At 38.2% G+C, this 22,268-nt stretch overlaps 1 protein-coding gene across 8 annotated transcripts in view; it reads right to left on the bottom strand.

The window, feature by feature from the left end:
• Positions 1-22,268, bottom strand: part of ric1 (RIC1 homolog, RAB6A GEF complex partner 1) — a 197,324-nt gene that overhangs the window by 51,492 nt on the left and 123,564 nt on the right. For all 8 annotated transcript variants that reach the window (XM_069920737.1, XM_069920754.1, XM_069920745.1 and 5 more), the window contains 10 exons: positions 21,178-21,311; positions 14,695-14,786; positions 12,659-12,747; positions 11,341-11,485; positions 10,412-10,460; positions 9,869-10,021; positions 7,486-7,689; positions 6,702-6,740; positions 6,513-6,623; positions 5,940-6,029 (listed from right to left, as the gene is read on the bottom strand). In XM_069920737.1, the coding sequence (XP_069776838.1) occupies positions 5,940-6,029; positions 6,513-6,623; positions 6,702-6,740; positions 7,486-7,689; positions 9,869-10,021; positions 10,412-10,460; positions 11,341-11,485; positions 12,659-12,747; positions 14,695-14,786; positions 21,178-21,311 (1,106 nt within the window). The remainder of the gene's footprint in view (positions 1-5,939; positions 6,030-6,512; positions 6,624-6,701; positions 6,741-7,485; positions 7,690-9,868; positions 10,022-10,411; positions 10,461-11,340; positions 11,486-12,658; positions 12,748-14,694; positions 14,787-21,177; positions 21,312-22,268) is intronic.

Below are 22,268 nucleotides of genomic sequence, written 5' to 3'. Positions count from 1 at the left end.
CAATGATCAAATGGCCTTTGGGCCTCACCTTTGCATATGGTACCCAAGAAGACAGGTGGATGGAGACCCTGCGGCGACTATCGTAGGCTTAATGATGTCACTAAACCTGACAGATACCAATTCCACACATACAGATTTCACCGCCCATCTGCATCAATGCCGCATATTTTCAAAGATTGATTTGGTTAAGGGATGTCATCAGATACCGATTCATGAGAATGATATTCCCAAGACAGCAATTATTACACCATTTGGTCTTTTTGAATTCCTCAGAATGCCATTTGGCTTAAAGAATGCCGCGCAAACTTTTCAGCAGCTTATGGATGCTCTAGGCAGTGATTTAGACTTTGCATATATTTACTTGGATGACATCTTTGTAGCAAGTCAAAATGAGCAAGATCACCATCTGCATTTGCGCCGCCTTTTCCAACAGCTCCAAGGCTTTGGTCTGACAATTAACCTTAACAAGTCTCATTTGGCAAGTCAACCATAGAATTCTTAGGGCATAAAATTACAGCAGATGGCATATCTCCGTTATCAGGCAAGGTAGATGACATCCATACATTCTCCAGACCTGTCACTGTCAAAAGGCTACAGAAGTGTTTGGGAATGATAAATTTTTATCATAGATTTATTCCCGGGATTGCTGACATCCTGCAACCCCTGTTTGACATAATCTCTGCTCCAAACAAAAACATTACCTGGACCGCAGAGGCAGAGGCCGCATTTATGTCTGCCAAAGAGGCATTAGCCAAAGCAGTAATGCTTGCACGTCCAAATCTTGAAGCTACTTTGAGGCTTAGCACAGATGCCTCGGGAACAGCTGTGGGTGCAGTTCTGGAACAATACATCAATGGCCATTATCAGCCCCTTACCTTCTTTAGTTGTCATCTGAGACCAGTGGAAATGAAGTATAGCGCCTTTGATCAAGAACTATTAGCACTTTAACTGGCTATAAGGCACTTTTGTTATATCTTGGAAGGTTGACATTTCACCTTATTCACAGACCATAAACCGCTAATTTTTGCCTTTATCAAAGTCACAGATCCTTGGTGAGCAAGACAACAACGACATTTGTCCTACATTTTGGAGTTTATTACGGACATACGTCATATTTCGGGAAAGGACAATCTGGTCGCAGATGTGCTCTCTAGGTCAAGTGTGTGCCATATTCAAGGTGGAGTCAACATTGCTGAACTGGCTGCAGCACAATCCGCAGATCTGGATATACAGGCATACAATACAGCTATTATTGGACTTTGCATTCAATAGGTGGCACCACAACAGGGTAGTCCAGAACTCCTTTGTGATGTATCATCGGGCTATCCTCGACCATTGATCCCATTACCTTGGAGATGGCGTCTTATTGATGACATTCATAATCTATCACACCCATCCATCAGGACTTCAGTCAAAATAATGTCAAACAAGTACGTGGCATAGGCTGAAAAAAAGATGTCACGCAATGGGCATGAATGTGCATATCCTGCCAATCTGTGAAAATTCAACACATCAAGGCACCCCTGCAGCCTTTCCTGACAATATGCAGAAGATTTGAGCATGTGCACTTGGATCTGATTGGACCATTACCAGTATTACAGGACATGAGGTATATATTCTCATGGTAGTAGACCGCTTCACACGCTGGCCAGAGGCCATTCCATTACCAGTCAGTGTTACTGAGGCATGTGCTAGAGCGTTCATCTTAAATTGGATTGCTAGATTTGGAGTACCTCCACACATAACTTCAGACCGTGGACCACAGTTCACTTCAGCGTTATGGGCTTCCTTGGCTCGTTTTTGTGGTACACAGTTGCACCACACTACTACGTACCATCCGCAGTCCAACAGCCTGGTGGAACATTTCCATTGACAACTTAAATCTTTACTGAAGGCCCGACTCACCGGCCCCAACTGGGTTGATGAACTACCTTGGGTTCTACTAGGAGTACAAACAGCTCCAAAAGAAGACCTGTCTGCAGAATTGATGTATGGTACGGCCCTTATGGTTCCAGGAGATATTCACTTCACAAGCAATTCAGACATGGACATCCTGCAACAACTCTGCAAGGGTATTGCTAACAGCAAACCATCCTCTACCAACTGGCATGGCAAACCTAGGCCACAAGTACCCCAATCACTATTAAACACTATTAATTTGTATTCGTACAAAGACAGGTTCCAGGGGCACCGTTACTAAAACCATATGAAGGACCATTTCGTGTGATTGAGAGATGGAGTGGTATATACATTAGACATCAGAGGGCATCCGCAGTTATTCAGCGTGGACAGACTTAAACCCACCCATACTTTATCAGTTCAGTGCCCTCAACCCAGGCAACATGTACGTCCAACTAAGTCAAGCGTATCTGGCATCTTAAGTTACAGTGGGGGTGTGATATAATGGGCACACAGCGTGGTATTGCGAACCGCCACCGTCAGTTCAGACTTACCTGACACATCGCAGGCTAGCAGTGCTGGGCACCAAAATACAGCGAGTGGATCAGATGAAGCCCCTGCCTAAAGGCGTGGGGCGCTAATGGCTCATAGCTTTAACCTGCTGGTCGGACCAGCAGCTGTTCACTAACAAGCTCATTAACAGGCAGGGAATAAAAGGTCTGTGTATGTCTGCAATAAACCAGTCTTGAGTTGACTACCTTTGTGTGTGTTTCCCTTTATTTAATAGCATCTACCATAGTAGCTGTACAAATCAATAAATCTTTAAATTCTTTATAAAATTCAGGCATAAAATGATATTCTCCCTGAGACTTATTACTTTGTAATGAACTCATTGGTTCCTTCACCTCTATCTGTGTAAAATGAGCACTCAATTCTGTTTGTTCTTTCATATTCAGTCTAGGTAAATTTATCTGAGATAAATATCTATCTATTTTATTATCATCTTTTAAAGACTCTGACCTACATAATTTGGAATAAAAACTTAAAAGATTCATGTATTTCTTGAGGTTTATAACTAACAACATTCAAATCATTTTAAATTATTTTTATAAATCATTCTTGAAACCTGTTCCGCTTTCAATTGCCATGCAAATACTTTATGTGATTGTTCGCCTAACTTATAATACCACTGTTTAGTTCTTGTAATCACTTTTTCTGTTCTGTAAGTTTGTAATGTACTATATTGAAGTTTTTTTTATTAATTAGTTGTCTACTTTTATCCTTTTAAGATATTTTTCCAAACCCATTATTTCTTGTTCTAATTGATCTATATCTTTCATATACATTCCATCTTAGAAGTAAAACTTATAATTTGGCCTCTCAATTATGCTTTCAAAGCATCCCACAATTCAAACTTATCATTCAGAGTTCAAGTTTGTGTCACAAAATAACTGAATTTGTCTTCTAATAAAATCACAAAAACCGTTCTTTTAAAAATAATGAATTCAATCTCCATTGATAAACCAATTTCTCTTTATCAGGCATTACAATCGTCATTAATAAAGGCAAATGATCAGAGAAAATTCTCGCTTTATATTCTGCTTCTAAAATCCTACCTTGTATTTGGCTGAGAATAAAAATAAATCAATTCTAGAATAAGAATCATGCCTATTTGAATAAAAAGAGTAATCCCTTTCTCTAGGGATCTCCATTCATCTATTAAGTTCAAATCTCTCATTAATACCAATGTAGTCTTTGTTGCTTTAGTGCTTGTCATTCCTCTAATGGATTTATCTAAGAGTGGATCTAAACAAAAATTAAAATCTCCTCCTATTAAAATATTGTCATACACCTCTGCTAAGTTAGAAATGTTTGTTGAATAAATTTCTCATCATCCACATTTGGTGCATACAAATTCAAGAGTCCATAGTTCCAACTATATTTGACATTGTACCGTCAGATATCTCCCTTCAGGATCTGGTACTACATTTTGGATTTTAATTGAAAGATTTTTTTTCATCAAAATTGCCACATCTCTTGCCTTAAAATTAAACGAAGAAGCTGGTACATACCCAACCCAGTCTCTTTTTAATTTCAAATGATCTCTTTCAAAATGAGTTTCAAATGAGTTTCTTGAAAAAAAGCTAAGTCAGCTCCCATTTTCTTAATATATGCTAATACTCGCTTTCTCTTCACAGGCCGGTTTAACCTGTTAACATTAAAATTTACAAATTTCACTGTATTACTCATCTTAATAAACCATTATTTCCTCCACCTCTGCCTGCGAACACTCCTCCCTGAACCCCATTACTCAATATTCAACATGTTGGCATGCACTTCCTCTGGCAATCCAGATTAAAGAACAAATGTTCCAACATTTGTAACTATATACAAACAGAATACCACCACCCCACCCCCCCCACCCCATAAGTGTTGTTTAAATAATACACAACACTACTTCCCTCTATTTTATTTTATCCCTTGCAAGCCCAAGGTCACAAGCACACATGATCCAGTAGGAGTTAGAGCCTCATCTCCCCATCCCAACCCCCCTGGTACATTTACCATTTAATCTTTAATCATTTAATTCATACAAGATGAATTTTCCAAAAAACAACAAACAAATGAGTAGGCATTCTTCTGAATTATTCAGTCCTACTGAAACTGTCAAATAAATTTAGTCTGTCTAGGACAGAGCAGCAACAACAACTGATTTTCTAGTTCTTCATTCCACCTGGGCTCTTGGAAGATCTTGCATAAACTCTTCTGCTTGTACAAAACTCAAGAAGAACTTATTTTCACCCCCAGGCAAGAAAATCTTCAAGATTGCATGATGACGCAATACAAAATTGTTATCCTTTCCCCCCCCCCAAAAGAGTCTTCTTAACTGGGTTAAATTCTCTTCTTTTTAATAAATCTGCACTTTTATCAGGGTAGAACAGAACTTTGCCCCCGCCTTTCCTTGCACTTGCCTCTTCTGCCACCAGGGTCAGGATCTTCTCTCTATCTTGATATCAAAGAAACTTAATTAGCATAGAGTGTGGCTTCTGATATGGAAATGGTTTTCCTCTAAAGGCTCTGTGTGCTCTTTCAATCTCAATAGGGTATTCAAAATTCTCTTCTCCCAACACTTCAGGAATCCATTTTGTAATAAAGCCAATTGGATTGTGCTCCTCCACTCCTTCTTTAAGGCCCACTATTTTATTTCTTCTACCTAAAATTTTCCAATATGTCTACTTTCTGCTGAAGCTTTTGATTTTCAATAGTTAACATGCTGCATTCATTCCTGGATTTTCTTCATTTTCCCATCAAACTTATCTAATTTTCTCTTCACTTTATTGACTACATTCAAGACTATTTATTTTGTCTTTCATTCCAAAAATTCTTTTAATAATAATTCCACATTGGTTATATCTTCTACTTTACTTTTGCTTTTAAAAGTCTTAACTACTTTCAGTACCTCCTCTTCTTTTTGCTGGTCTTCCTCTTCGCTGCTAATCCCTTGCAAGCCCAACTCTTCTTCTGACACTGTTCCTAAAGTCTCCAGCTTTTTGCATATGCATGATTCACTTCTTGGTTCTTCCTTGACGCTCTCTCCATCGCTGCGGGAGAATGATGTCAGCAGATGCACCCTCCACAGGTTCATTCACCCAGGAAGCAGCTTGAACACTAGCTCCCTGCTTCAAGCTTGCTGTAGGCCTCAGATCTCTTCTGTTTTTCTCTTCACATCTGGCTCCAGGTAGGGCTTCAGCAGTTTGTTCTTTCTTTGGAGGCATTTTAAAAATGTTGTTTCAGTGTTTAAATGTACTTCAAAAAGTTTAATTCATTTGAAACATTACTTATTTAGTACTTTTTTATTAGTTTACCAGGAGGGTCAGGTTCCTACGTCCTAACTCTAAGGCATTATGTGACATCCCCAGCCATTTTGTTTTGAGCTGGGCATCAGTATTGGGCCTCGGACTGATTCTCCGACAAGCTTTCTATCACAAATTGGAGTCAATTTATACTTGCCCACACTGGTTAAAATGTTGTTCACTTACCTCCTCTTGTTGGTCAATCAAATTATAACAGGCTAAAACAATGAAATCATTCCACCATGCCAAACCACCAGTCACTGCCATATTTTGTTCCTATATATTAAAAAAATAAGAAGGAATAAGATTCTAGAATAATTCATTTTATAAAATATTAGCACACCTAATCAAATTATTTTGAATTATTATTGATCCTTGGTCATATGATTAAATAAGCACAGGTGAAATCGTGCTGCGATTTGTTGTGCCATTAAGTTAATCAAGTTGCTGTGGAGATTCATTTTGGTGAAGAATGATTCTTCACTGATCCTAGAGAGGGTAATGTGGCCAGTGGAGCCCTATTTGTTCTAGTTTTGGGCACATTGGGTTATATAGGTTATTCAAGGTGGAAACAGACCCTTCAGCCAAACACATCTATGCCCAACAAGATGCATATCTACATAAATCTTATTTGGCTGTTATTGATGGAAGCATATGTAAAGATTCAATGTTTTTGGGATGGATATAGTAGATCAGTAGGGAAATACAAAAAAAGTATCCTCAAAAATAAAACTGAAACTAATGAAACCCACTGCCTACCTGTGTAATATTTCCAAAAAGTTTCCATTTTCTTGTAAACAAAGCGTAGTGTGCAATTCCATATTTGCCTGCCACAGCAACACACTGACCCAGGTGATCTATTGCTGCAAACTAAAGAAGGATAGAATATAAATGAAATATTTAAGATTCTTTATTTCATACTTTACTTATTAGAAAAAAAACTCTCACCTTTATTGGCCAGTTACTTTCTAGATAGGTACTGTGGATCTACAAAAAGAGAGACAAAAAAAATTATATTACCCCAAGCATAGAAAAAATAATTATAGAAAGAACTGTATTTCATACTATCACTTTGAATTGTTCTTCCACACTAGCTTATTTCCTTTCCTATTGGAGAGGCAATTTCTTGCTGGGTATGTAAGGAACCTGCAGGAAGGGGAAAAAAAACTTGAAAAATATTAATGCTTCTTGTAAAGCTCAGGGAAGTGAAAACCACAACCAATTAAGATGAATGGTATCTAAGATGCATTTACTTGGCTGATTGAGAAGAATACCAGGTGATTAATTTAGGAATGTAATGAATGTAATGTAATGAATTTGCTTTCAACTTGTGTACTGTATTGTGTACTGGTTTCAACTTGTGTACTGTATTCATTGCAAAACATTGCTCAGATCACGGGGGCCAAAATACTGAAGTCAAGCTAATTTTAAAAAATCACTTATTGGTCTGGTCAAAAATCATTTTAAAAAACAAACTGTCATGAAAGTACAATAACAGTCACTTAATATCTCTCATCAGGCTTGAAGACACAACTATTTCACCATATGGGTATCCACTGAAGCCTTTAAAATAGCAAAGTATTTTGATGAATTCAAAACTCATGTTAAATCATTAGTTTTTAAATAAATATTTAAAGCATTTGAACAGGAAGTTGTACACTACAGGTTTCTCTTGAACAATAAAGCTTGCAATGCCCAACAAGTAAAAAAAAAGGTTATGCAAAATCATTACCTGTACAATATGCCAGTGCCTGTGCCCTAATAAAGTGCTTAAACCCTGAGGAATTAAAATGTCATCCAAAAGGTGGCTCTTTTCCCTGACTGGCTGGTGTCCTGAATTTGCTGATGCAGTACTTGAATTCTGATTCTGCCAGGCATCACCACAATTCAAATAAAGACGATCCTCCCCTTGCAAAAGTACTTGCTCCTGATTATTCTGTAAAATAAAACAATTATAATCATTGTTAAATGATTTAATTCTCCAATCAGAAGTTTTTCCCCCCAAATATATGAAGCATTTTTTTTCTGTAACCTACAACTCTCTATTTCTTCCATTAACACTTTATGGCATCAGTTACACTAGTAAGACTAAAGGGCCAACTTGGAATTAACAAATTTTAAAATGGATAAAGATCAAAATAAAGGGGATGCAAAGATGCAAAAGATATTTAATAGGTTTATTAACATAAACATTTCAAAGTAAAAAATCAAACTAGAGATACTCAAGCTTGTTCTGCTACTCAATATCATCCAAGATCCTTCTTAAATCCAATCACAAATTCCTATTCAAAAATCTATCCACCTCAGTCCTGAATACAGTTACAGAATGGTAAGGTGCAAAAATTTAGAACATTTACCACCCTCTTCATTAAGAAATTTCTCGGCTTGGTCCTAAATGGCTGTTTTATTTTGAAATTCTCACTTAATTTGTGGTTCTCAGCATTTATGCCTCCAGGATTTTTTTTCTGAACATTTCCTGCTTTCAAATAAAAGATATTCAGCTCTCTTAAAATATGATATCACTCCTTCTAAAGGTTTAACTATTTACTGAAAAACAGAATTCCTACCCAAGATTAAAATCCAACAATCACCAACTACATAACGTTCTCTCAACCCTAACAGGAATACAACAGAACAATGGCCCTATGAAAGGATTAATCAAATGTGAGGGAAAAAAATTTCCTGGCTTTCTTTTATGGAAACACCATTCAATTCCAAAACTAACAAAGCATAATTCATGGAATAGTCAGGCTTTTTAATTGTAATTTCAGTGTAGGGATACGTGGAAAGTGAAGTATTCAAATGTCTTCAATCTCTGTTCATCTTTGGTCACAATACAAAGTAACAAAAACATGGTGGAAATCAACAAAATTCTGGAATTCACTAAGTGAATATGTAAAACACAGACTTATTTTGCACACAGTCTTATTTGTGGCACACAAAAGTAAAAAAGAAACACCTCCACAGCTAGTCTCTAGTCCAGATACCTGCAGGAGATAATAAGGCAGTTTCAGTAGCTTATGAAGAAGGGAACATAAATATTAAAAACCTCAAAAGTCATATGATGTAAGAAAAGAAAGGGGCCATTCAGCTCATCGAGTCTTCTCTGCCATTCAATTATGGCTGATATATTTTCCTTTCAACTCCATTCTCATGCTCTCTGCCCCATAATCTTTGATGTCTTTACTAATCAATAACCTATCAACCTCTGCTTTAAATATACTCAATAACTTGAGCCCCTTTCACACTTGCATCCCAATAAATTGGCTGTTTAGTGTCACAGGTATGGGGGTCTGGCCTTTTACACTAGACCACTCCCAACTGAGACACTGAACACTTTCACACTTGCAAAGGTTTATCCCCGACGTTTGGTCTGACTATTTTTAATAGGAAGTGCCAGCAATGCAATTGCCTGTTTCACACTTGCCTGATCTCAACAGCGGAGTCTGCAGACACCAGGGATTGTACTAGGGAGGCCGGCAATCCCCTGTGCGAGATGATGCCATCTGCGTTGAACAGATTTTGGTTTCACACTTGCCACCATAAAGGCCGATTGCCGTTCGATTCCTGGGATCACTGGCAAGTGTGAAAGTGGCTTTGAACTCCACAGCTGTGTGTGGCAATGAATTCCACAGGATTACCACCCTATGAAGAAATTTCTCCTCACTTTGGTTCTAAAATATGTCCTTTTATTCTGAAGCTATACCTTCTGGTCCCAGACTCTCCCACTACTGGAAACATTTTTTCCATGTCCACTCTATCCTGCTCTTTCAATATTCGGAATGAGATCCCTTCTCATCCTTCTATATTCCAGCAAGTATGGGTCCAGAGCCATCAAATGTTCCTCATATGTTAATCCTCTCATCCCCAGGATAATTTTTGTAAACCTTCTCTGGACCCTCTCCAACACTTGCACATCCTTCCTTCAATGTGCAGCCCAACTACTTGCAAAACTCCAAAGGGTTTAACTAACTCCTTGTAAAGCTGCAGCATTATATCTTGTCCTCTCAAATCAGGATCCACTAGAAATATGGTGTAATAGATGAAACTCTTATCTATAGCTTGCAATTAATTTTAAAAAAATGTCCGTTACCCAAATCTAGTACGCAACCTACCATGCAGGGATTGACTGTGAGAGAGCTTTTGATAAATTGGAATTGAAGTATTTCTGCTTGTTGTATCATACTTTTATTTTCTAAGTCACTTTTTATTTGTTGAGCGTTCTCACTGGAAATCGCCCAAAGATGATAGCCTTCAGCACCCCAACTCTGTGAAGAGAGAAAATCTTTAGCTAAACACAAGGAATTAAATAAGAAAATAAAATTATTTTAATCATTGAGAATTAAATGAACATATAACATATGTTCTAGCCAGTGGGACTATGGTGTTCTTTCAGCTCAAATGTGCAAGGGTGTCACAATGCAAAAAAAATTGGACAAATCACTTACTAGTAATACTCATTGTTTCTGTGCCACTTTTGCATAAAACTTTGTTGCAACTGCAGCAAGCATGATTAATTTGTTGAAGATTGCAATTTATTTCACTGACCATCAATATTTTCTTAAATATGCCTCTATATAATATGCAATGTTTTGGAATGCAAATTTGCTTAGAAATATTGTGGAATGATTTCCACCACTACTCTGAATCCTACTCACCATAGAGCTGATTTTAATGGGCTCCTTTTTTGTGCCATCAGAATAATGCCTTCAAAAAACAATTTATAGAAATAATTAATCGTAGCAATGATTGTTCATCAGTGTCCAAAACTAGCTTTTCAACTGTATACATTTAACAGTCTTTAACATAATCAATACATTTCAATGAATGGGTTCTGATTTTGCTCAATTTCATATCAGCAATAACTCAATATAAGATATGCTAAAAATTCAAGATGCTGATTTAGTGAAATCTGCATAGTTGCTTGGACAGATTCATATGAACTCTATAATTGACAAGATAATTTGGCAGACAAAATATCACTGGGAAATTTGGAAAACTTCAGTAGTCACTATAATTCACAGAAAAATATTATGCCTAAGGTATAGAATACATATGGCAAAATAACATATGCTGGAGCATGACTAAAATGACAATGAATGGTTGTCCAACCTCCCTATACAAGTTTGGCCCCAGTGCAATGCTGATAACACCACCATTGGAAACCATGAGTCAGAAAGCAGGATGGAGATCAAGAATCTGGTTGTGTGGTGCCAGGACAACAATCTTGCTTTCAATTTCAATAAGATTCCACCTGCATTGAATGAAGATCTACCGGGACCAATGCCTGAAGAGGGCGCACAAAATCAGTGAACCGGTGCAGACTCGAAAGGCCAACATGGACTGTTTCCGCTCCGTAAATGGTTATATGGTTTAGAAATCAAATTGGAGAGTTCAACTAAAATAACCAAAGTGTAAAATATCTGGTAGCATTTTATCATTAAATTTCTATAGTTCTATTCTTCAAGCCTAATGCCATACTTAAATCATCCAATGCTGAAAGCCTAATTATGAATATAATTTCTGCTCTGCTTTTAGTCCCATGCCCTTATATTGCAAAACTGGAATTTCTGAAGGAAATACTTACGCAAAATCTCCACCCAATGTGCAAAATAAATGAGCACCAAAAACGCTCCACAAGGATAGGCCTCCACAATCCCATGTTACCATAGCAACACTCCAATCAGGTGACCATTTGACCAATTTCACAGCCCCTGTTTTGTTCCAAATATCTGCAATACAAAGGAAGAAACAAGTATTGAAATCATAGTCAAACAGTTAATTTCTCAATATACAGGTGCGAATTTAATATGATTATTGGCATTTTATTTCTCGACTTAAAGTAGAGATAATCTACAAGTTGGATGTTCTCAGGTCTTGAGTTAATCAAAGGCTTTTTGTTCTATAGCCAATTTCAATTTGGAATATATGCTGAACAAGAATGTGCTGCAATATGCAGCAAGATTCTTTTATCAATTTAACATGTATTGCTCTTTAAACTTTATTTGTGGTGTATACATGGGGGCAATGATGCAGGAAAGGATAGGGATTTGTGTTAACAGAACAAACAACTGCATATCTTCAAAACGTCAGATTAAAGGACTGAAATAAATGGTCCAACATCTGAGAGGAAAATTTAAATTAGGATTGTGTAAATTTCATGACAATCATGAAGAGAAACAAATTGGGTAATCAGATAGAATTAGGAGAGAAAGGACAAAGGATGGAAGAATTAAAAGGTTATATTTTTAGATCACCAACTGTTAAAATCAGAAACAGCGCTCCTTTTCTCAGTTAATTTTCAGAGCATGAGAGGTTATTTTACATTTACACTTTTCATATTGTTAAGAGAACACTGTTAATATTTGTTATTTTGATGTGAATTTTGTTTGTATCTGCTGTGAAAATATAGCAATGTTATTCAGTTTAATACATTACAGTTGAGCTGAGGGGGGAGGTGGATGAGAGAGTTTATTTTAAAATTAAAGCATTGTTTAATCTTGCAATTTCCTTTCAATTACAATTTCCACATAAATTTTGGTATTATTAGTTGGAAAGACATTCGAGCCAAGAGTCTGGAACTTCTATTAATTTCTTGATTGAATTATAATAATTTGAGCATAATAGAATAAGTGCAGTTTATGTGCAACTAATAATCAAATGAAACATTTTTTGGAGAGGTTGGACTGAAGGTTGTGCAGAAGAACAAACATTACTGAACAAATATTTTTAAATATTCACAAATTAAATGAAATTAATTTCAACCTCGTAAAACATATGAACTAGAGGTCAGATTAATCATTTCACCATTGACATGTATGCTCTTTGGGTTTGATAAATAAGAAGAAAAACATTATGCTAGGATTGTATTTCCATACAGAAGAGGCTTAAAGCTTCATACCTACCAGGGTAATGTTTTGGAGTTAATTCCAACTTATGGGATAGTTGCATGCTTCCGGCCGTTGTATCCATTGTGTAAACCAAAACAGAACCACTAGTTGAATGCAAAATACAATCAGTCACTAAAAAATATTCATATATTTGTCAACTTTCCATTCAGCATTATGAGTGTCTTTTTAACCCACATCTTTTTCTTTCCACTCACATACCACTTTAAATAAACCCTATGCCATTGGTGCTCTGTGATTAGTAAGGGATTGCTTAAAGTGGTATGTGAGTGGGAAGGGAAGGTTGAGAATCACTGCTCTAGACCCAATTGTTACTGAAATATTTTGCTTGAGAAAAATTGTCATTGGCCTATTTCCTTTGGAGTTATGAAACCGTGCACATAACGAGTCAATTAGGTACGATTAAAACAGTGTTTTTCAAACTTTTTCTTTCCACAATCCCTTACTAATCAGAGGACCTATGGCATAGAGAATACTTAAAGTAGAATGTGAGTGGAAAGAAAAAGGTTGAGAACCACTGATATAGAATATACTTATCTGATGCTAACAATTTCAGATGTAACAAAGTGAATAAAGCAAAATATTGTATTCTTTCTCAGAACCTCCTGATTTGAAGGAGGATGAACATCCTACGTTCCAGCTTGGCGATTTCCAACTAGATAGCATCAATATTGACTTCTCCAATTTCTGGAAAACCCCCTCTCCCTTTCTCCCTTTTTCTCTATCCCTTGCTTTCTTATTGCCTACACTTCCTAAGGAAATTGAGGAAGCCAAAGCAACCAGCTCACATCTTGACAACATTTTACACGAGCACAACTGAGTGTCCTGTCTGGCTACATCATTGCATGCTATGTTAGCTGCAAAGCATCGGACTGGAAGTCAAAACACAGGATCATCAAAAGGTGTTGCTTAAATTGGGCTCAAAGAATTATAGGAGACTCTTTCAATCCAGCACACAGAATCTTTGATCCACCACCATTAAGAAGGAGATACAGGAACATTAAAATTAGGACTGCTAGGATGGGAGATAGTTTCTTCCGGTAGGCTGTGAGATTGATGAACAGAATTCTGCAACCAAGTAAGTCATCAAAAAAAAAATATATATATGGTTGTTTTTTTTTGTGTGTGTGTGTGTGTGTGCGCGCGCGCGCGCATGTATAAATAAATGTATTTTGTATTGGGTTGTGTATGTATTTGCACCATGGTCTGGAAAAATGCTGTTTTGTTGGGTTGTATACGCAGTCAGATGGTAATAAACTTTAACTCCTTTCCCCTTCCCATTACCTATACCTTCCTTCCCATGCTCCCACATCAGAGAGCAGCTTTCTCAGCTCTTTTCCCTCTCCACCTTTTTTCCTTTCGTTCGCACCCCATCAACCCAAGCATGGTAGCTCTCCCATCTCCTCTCACCTCCACCTTCTTATTCGGTCATTTGCCCGATCTTGGCATCCCTGATGAACGGTTCAGATCCAAAATACTGACTGCTTATTACTGCCCATGGATACTGCTTGAACTGCTGGGCTTCTCCAGCACGTTTATGTGCTGTTCCAGTTCTTCAGCATTAGCAGATTATTGTGTTTGTTTAGAACAACCACAACAATCCCCGATCTTGAGTTTGTAAGCTCATTAAAGATGTATTGTGGCTCTTAACACTCATTTCACGTAAACAGGAGAGAAAGGAACCTTTCTCAGTATTAAATAAGACAATCATTAAAAGTACAAGTTAAATTATAGCCTTTTACGTATTCTATGTCCTTTCATTATTTTCCAATTCCCATTAAAGGCTGCTGCTTCAATTATTCCTGTGATTAAGCATTCAAGCTGATTCTATTATCTTTTTATTTTGATGATGATCTTGAGTTTCAAATTCTTGCAGAAATTTTTCTTCTCTGTGTTAGTGAAAAGTTTCCAATTTGGCACCTTTGTACAGAATAATGGTTTGTAATTGCAAAATCTAATGTATGCACTGTTCATCCCTGGCAGTGCATTATGTACAGTTGAAACTTTAATGCTAATAGGGTAAATTGACTTACTTTGCACAGCCAAATGCCATCAATTTGTACTTGTTGTTAATAGCCACACAAGTACCATCAGTAACCTCTTGGGCCCAAACACCGTGAAAATCCTGAAAAGTAAAATGTTAAATTTTAATTAATGTCAATCAATCAACAATTTATTGTTCACAACAACAAATGGGTCACTTTAAACAGTGATTGATTAATGATAATTTTGCTCTGTCTGAGTAGAAGCCCATTAATAACACTCAGCTCAGCTCTGATGTTGTAGTATGGCTGACATTCACTTCTAGGCCATCCTTCATTCAGATGCTGGACCTTCTGTAGAAATTTGTCCTTTTCTGTTTCAGCTGCGATCTGCTGGGATTTCATGTCAGATACAGGAAGCAATTCAGTGATCAGGATCTCGTGGAGATTCATATCTGTTTCTATGGAACTCTCATTGTGTGCTTCACTCATTGCTCTGGATAATGCATCAGCTAACCCAACAAGTTTCCTTGGTGTATACACCAATTCAAAGTCATAACATTGTAGCTTCAATATCAGTCTTTAGATTCTCAGTGACATTTCACTGAGATTTTTCTTGGTTATCGCTATTAATGGCTCGTGGTCTGTTTCTGCCACGAATGTTGGTAGGCCATACACATAACTGTGGAATTTCTCAATTTCATAGACCAGACTAGACACTCTTTCTCAATCTGTGCATATTAACATTCAGATACTGTAATTGTCCTTGATGTGTATTAAATACAATGCATTCAATAAGGAAGTTGAGCCTGCTGGGTCTAAACACTTCAGTCAGCAATTGGATTCTGGACTTCCTGTTGGGGAGACTTCAGGCAGTCCGAATCACTAACAGCACCGCCAAGACCACCACATTGACCATGGGGCCCCCCAGGGCTGCGTGCTTAATCCATTGCTGACCCACGACTGTGCAGCTAAACACAGCTTGAACCACATCATCAAGTTCACTGATGACATGACCGTGGTGGGCCAAATCAGTAAGAACAATGAGTCAGCATACAGAGATAAGGTGCAGTCTCTAACAGACTGGTGCAGAGCCAATAACTTGTATCAGGAGGGCCCAGGGGTATCATGCTCTGCTGACTATTGACGGCTCTACCATTGAGGTCATCAAGAGTATGAAGTTCCTTGCAAAGTTCACTTGGCAAAGAATCTCACCTGGGCCCTTAACACAAGCTCCGTAGCCAAAAAAGTGTAGCAGAGTTTCTACTTCCTGGGAAGACTGAGGAAAGTTCATCTCCCACCCTCCATCCTCACTACATTCTTAAAGGGGATGTATTGAGAGCATACTGTGCAACTGCTTCACTGCCTGGTTTGGAAGCTGTACCACCTCAGACCGCAAAAACCTGCAGAGGATAGTGAAGTCAGCATAAAAGATCATTGGGGGCTCTCTTCCTACCATGAAGGACATCTACCACACTCAATGCAGGTGAAAGGTAATAAACATTGTGAAGGACTCCACACACTCCTCATGTAAACTGTTCTCCCTTCTGCCATCTGGTAAGGGGTACCGAAGCGCTCACGCTGTTAAATTCAAGATTGGGCAACAATTTTTCCCCCAACCCATCAGGCTCCTGAATTTCCAGAATATACCGTACCATGGACTTTTACTGCGTACATCTTAATATTTTAATGTGTTTAACCTATTCTAACATATTTTTGTAAAATATGCTCCGTGGTCCTGGAGAAACGCTAGCTCATCTTTACCGTGCGAGCATGGTATGAACAATAAATAAAGGTGACTTTACATTACTGGCCAATCTTCTCCCACAGCTGAAGTAGTATAACACCTATTCCATCTCTGAAGCATCTGTAGATATTTTTGTCCTGGATGTGTCAAAGAAAGTCAAATGTACTGGTTCTGTAGTTAGAATGGTCTTCAGTTGTCCCCATTCTTCCTCATGGTTGTCTGTCCATTTGAATTCACATTTGTAACAACTTCCTTAAGTACAATAGTTTTGAAAAACAGTTTTGGTATGAATTTACCAATAAAACTAATCATTCCCAGAATTCTCAATATGCCTTTTTTGTCAGTGGGTCTGGGCATCTTTAAAATTGCTTTCACCTTGCTCTTATCTGGCTCCACATCTGTGAGTTTATCTCCCAGAAAGGTGATTTCCTTCAAACAAAAAGGATATTTTTCTCTGTTTAACTTTAATCCATGCTTCTGGATGTGTTGCAGCACTTTAATGAGCCTCTCGTTGCGTTGTTCTTGCGTGGATCCCCATAGGATCATGTTATGCATGTACACACATACCTCAGCCTCCATTTTCCTGTGAAACACTTGTGGAGATGAGGAAATTCCAAAAGACATCCTCAGACAGGAGTATCAGCCAAACAGTGTATTAAATGCACAATATTTTGTGCTATCTTCATGAAATTTTATTTGCCAAAGGCCCTGGGAAGCATCCAATTTAGTGCACAGGTCATCCCACTTGTAATTTCATCACTGGTTGGAATCTGATAATGTTCCCTCTTTCTATTGGCATTTAAGTCTTTTGGGTCCAAGCACACGCAGAGGTCACCGTTCTTTTTGATACACACCATTGAATTCACCCATTCTGTGGGGACCTTCACTTTCTTTCTGACCCCTAGTGATGTTATTCAGTCACGTTCCTGCTTGAACTTTTCTTTTAATTGCATCTCAGGGCATATACTACTAACTGTGTATCCTCCTTTAACTGTATCTTATAGGTGAATGGTGGAACTCAAAACCCCTTGAAGATATCTGGAAATTGATTCAGTATTTCCTCTTCGCTATTCCGTGTATTGGCGCTGATAATGTGGTACACCCTCTTGACTAGGCTTAAGTTTTCACATGTGTCATCACCAAGCAGTGATTCATGTCCACCTGGAATTACTACGAGCCTGAGGTGGGGCTCTTTATCTTTAACTTTCACCTTGAGTTTACATTTACCTTTTGTGTCGATGCTCATTGTAGGCATTGAGCTGTACAGGATTTGGATAGATGTATGGTTTTATCTTCATTGCCCTGATGTCACGCTCACAGATAAAATTTACCTTTGCCTCTGTGTCCAGCTTGGATGGAATATTTGTATGTAATGACACAGTCCACTTTTCCTGCTCGACTCTGTTCACACTTGGCAGTTCAGCATTTGTTGGTTTAGAATCTTTCTGCTCTACCATGCCCACAAAAAGTCTGTCACTGAGAACAGTTTCTTCTATAGTGAGTATAGAGTGCACACTTTCACTTCTGTTTTGTTTCCCTTTGGAAAAGCATTGTTTTGCATAATGATTCTGCCCATTGCACTTATTACAGACTTTTCCATAAGCTGATCCATGTTTAATATTACATCATTTGTACTTGAATGTTTCTCCATCTTTTTGTTGTTTCCTATACAGGTGCACAATCCTTTATCTGGAACCCTTGGGGGACAGTGTTTCCCGAATTTCGGAAAGCCAGATGTCAGCCCACTCGAATTGTGCTGCCGTATCCACCCCCACCCCCTTCCAGTCATGCTGCCATCTCCCCCTACCACCCACCCGACTTGCTGCCAGTCTCCCCCACTCACCTGCCTGACTCGCACTGCTGGTCTCCTGCCCGCCTGACTTGCGCTGTCGGTTTCCCTCCACCGCCCCCCCCTGCTCACCCAACTCGTGCTGCTGGTCTCACCCCCTCGCCCGCCCGACTCACGCTGTCGATCTCTCCCCCTCGTCTGTTTAACTCATGCTGCCGGTCTCCCCCCCTCACCCACCCGATTCGCGCTGCTGGTCTCCCGCCCGCCCAACTCGCACTGCCAGTCTCTCACCTGCCCAACTCATGCTCCCGGTCTCTCGCCACTTGCCGGATTTTGGAGCTTTCCGGATTTTAGATGTTCAGATAAAGGATTCTGTACCTGTATCTCATTTTTTTGTTTATGTGTGTGGACACACACTTTGGCTACGTCTCTGCCTTTGCTTTCACTGGATTTTGCACTCTCACTGAACTTTTTTGCATGCTCCAGAGCTAACTGACTGGTGTAACGTTATCTTCACAGCTCCACCTAAGGTAAATTCTGTCTCTCGCAGCAACCTCTCTCACTTACTTATCAATAATTCCGAACACAACTTGATCATGGATAATTGAATCTTGCAGTGATAATTGCACGTTCTTGCTTTTAATTTCAAGTCCATTAAAAATGTATCAAAGCTCTCTCCCTGCAGTTGCATGCGCGAGCAAAACACGTACCTCTCAAAAGTTTCATTTTTCTTTGGTGAACAGTATTCATCAAACATCTTGATAACTTTGTCAAACTTGCCCTGGTCTTCTGCCTCAGCAAAAATAAATGCATTGAAGCCTCTAGTGCTTGAGGTCCTGCCATGATAGGTAGCAGTACAATCTTCAATGCATCAGGTCTGCTAGAGTCCAATGGCTTGCAGGTACAGCATGAATCTTTGTTTGAACAACCTCCACTTGTGGTTGAAATTTCCAGTCCAACTTACATCATCACGGTTCTTTACACTCTCCACATCTCTGCTGATAATGACTTATACACACTCCTGGTGTTTCTTCAACTCCTGGTGCCATGTGATGTTTCTTTTATTGTAATTAAGAAAACTGAGTTCTTTTAAAATAATTATATTTATTAGCTAAAGCAGAACTCACTTAGTACCGTTTGGAGGCATATATATTGAATCCAAATGAGCTGCAATAAAACTAGTTCCAGACTCCCTCTGGTGGTTGGAGGATCTTTAACACCTATAACTACAGTCACCGACTCCTTCTTTGTGGTCAGAAGGATCTCTAGTACTACAATAAATGGAGATTAATTCCTAAGGGATGCTTTCCTCTCGTATTGAACCATTTATTGGTGATGAAAAAGTGCCTGACCACTGTTATTTAATAACTGAGGCTAATATTAGTCTCTGGGCATGGACAAGACTTGTGTGAAAAAAACATCAAATGTCAATTTTTAATTTTGGCCACTCAACATTGCAGGGATTTGGATATGACTTCATCACATTGAATGGGTTGGCAATTGCAGCAGAGTCCCTCCTTTGCCATGTCCTCTCCAGTGAGGATCTGAACTATTTTCTATAAAGTGCAAGACTCCTGGATTGGTAATGGGGTTAGGAAGTCAGGTTATCAGGGAAATGGATATGTTTTAAGGATCATGGTCATGGGGAGAAAGATGGTGGAGTTCTTCAGGGAAGCCACGAGTTAAACTCTGGTGACATACAGGCCAAAGGATTACTTTAAGCAGCTGCCATGGTGACCGAGCCACCCCACAATGCAGGATATCAGAGAAAATACCACTCAGAAGAAGAGGGTGGCATTACTGCTCTCTGAGATGGTAGTTTGTGTGTCCTCAGACTGGATATGGCTTGGCAAAGGTGGAAACACTGCTGTGACTCCCAATTCATTTGAGTTGGTGATATCTTATCCAAATCTTATTGCTCCACAGTACTGAGTGACAAAAATAAAAGGTGACATTTGTTATTCATTTTGTTTACTTTTTTTAATCCCCACAAATTTTACATGAGCATATTTTATTTCTTATTTCAATTTTTGAGTAGTGTTTTGTAAATACAGTAAGGCCGCATTGCTATAATCTGAAATGGTTATAGAAATGTGCACCAGGGTGGTCATCTATATCCTTCTTCCATACATGGTGATGTAAAACTCAGTATCATGTTAAACAGTTTCTAATCCACATTCCTCTCACGAATAACACGATATTCCACAAGTAATTCCATATACGGTAACCCACACAATTTCTTCCTTAATTTATGCTTGTGAAAATGAAGATGCAAGATGTGTGCCAAATTACAGAGTTCTTTGTCAAGATTGCCATGGATAATTTCAGACAGAAGAAAGGGAAAATACAAATGTGGTATTTGACTCAAATATCAAGGTTGGGCTTGAAACTAAAACATTATATTCTATCATTTGCACTTCATCACTAAGTCACCTTCCTATTTTGAAATGCTCTTCAAAATCTAATGTCAAATGCCTAAATATCTCTTTAAAGGACTCAACCACAGCATTGGTCTGAAGTAGCTTGGGGTGCTTTGGTATGTCAAAAACACATCTTTTACATCATGGCTTCATTAATGTAAACAACATTTATGCCCAAAATTAACATTTGTGATGTAGAACATTCTAATTGCAAGGCTCCATTTCTTCCTCAGAGATTTGTTCAATTATGCAGAATGTGGGGCTCCGCATGCAAATCCCACAGATATTACCAAAATTATTTTACTGAATTAAATTGTGCCTCATCAAATAAGAGACACTGTTTCTCCATGTAAGGAAAGGGCTTTAAGCGACGGTGTAACTCATTTGTTGTATGCCTAGGAAAGTGTAGCCCACGTTTTCCAAAGAAACTACATGACAAGGTGGAGAGAAAAGTACAAGTCTGCATTATACCCTAAATATCTGTTGAAATGCATTTAAACTCAATAATAAAATTGCTGCTAAAAATTCCATAAAAATGATCATGATATACAAAATTATATAAACAAAAGCTTATTTACCTCAGCTGCAAGTTTATTCGAAACAGGAGTAATGAAACCAATCCGGCCATCATCAAAAACCACAGCAAAACCATCAAGGGTTGCACAGTATTCCATATCTTGGATGCATACAAACTCAAAATCTAATGAAGGGCCTGTCAGGAAAAAAATTCTGGTATCACTAAATGCTACAAGACTTATACCAGAATTTACAAGCATAATATACTTGTGCTATATGGCTACAGAACATGAACTAACCAAGGAAAAATTTAGTAAGTAAAAACAAAATAAATCATCTGTGGAACATGAAATGCAGACTTGGATTGTGTGGGGATATGTCAAACTGCCAGCATTGCTCTGCACTAGGAATTGCTGTATTTCTATACATACACAAGCAAATACAAAATTCCTTGAGTATTGTAAAATTATTGGATTAAATTATATCTGATTAAATAGAGACATTTTGTCTATGCAAGGAAAGAGCCTTACCCACGGCCTACCTTATTTATCAAATATTGTCCAAGGATGGTGGGAATAAAGTGGGTCAGGTTGGATCATGTATTGCAGGTCCTGTGCTTTTATGGGGGCATTTGGAGATAACTGTCTCTGAAATTCTGTAAAAGAGGGGAGGAGGGGGCTGGTGGAACCTGAGATCAAGAAGTAATATATGAAGCTCTAGGATGCCAAGGATGATTCCACATATCATGGTGGTCCAAAATCCTTAGTTGAGGACAGAGATTATCATACCTCTTTTCCATTAATTTATCTCAATAACAGAATAACAAAGTTAAACATTTCTGAACTGTATAATGCAATCAAACAATAAAAATTATAAAGCAAAATAAATTTCCACTGAAATGCACTGTGGTGATATTTTATCTGCCTCTAAATTCTTTCATGAAGAAACTTGCATGTCAGAACCTGTTGTCTTTCTCTCATAAACCTCTGAAGAACATATGGTGTTAAAATTCTTTAGAGATAAATTGTAATTTAAAGCTTGTTCTATATAAAAAAGCAAATTCCTTGTTCACAATGAACTCTGAGGATACATGCTTTAACTTACCGAGAACATAATACAGGAACAGGCCTTTGGCTCGTGATTTCTGTGCTGA

This window comes from Narcine bancroftii, chromosome 1, assembly GCF_036971445.1.
Source record: "Narcine bancroftii isolate sNarBan1 chromosome 1, sNarBan1.hap1, whole genome shotgun sequence".
NCBI lineage: Eukaryota > Metazoa > Chordata > Chondrichthyes > Torpediniformes > Narcinidae > Narcine > Narcine bancroftii.
Note: the sequence above shows the minus strand (reverse complement) of the source record. Positions and strands in the feature narration are given on the sequence as shown.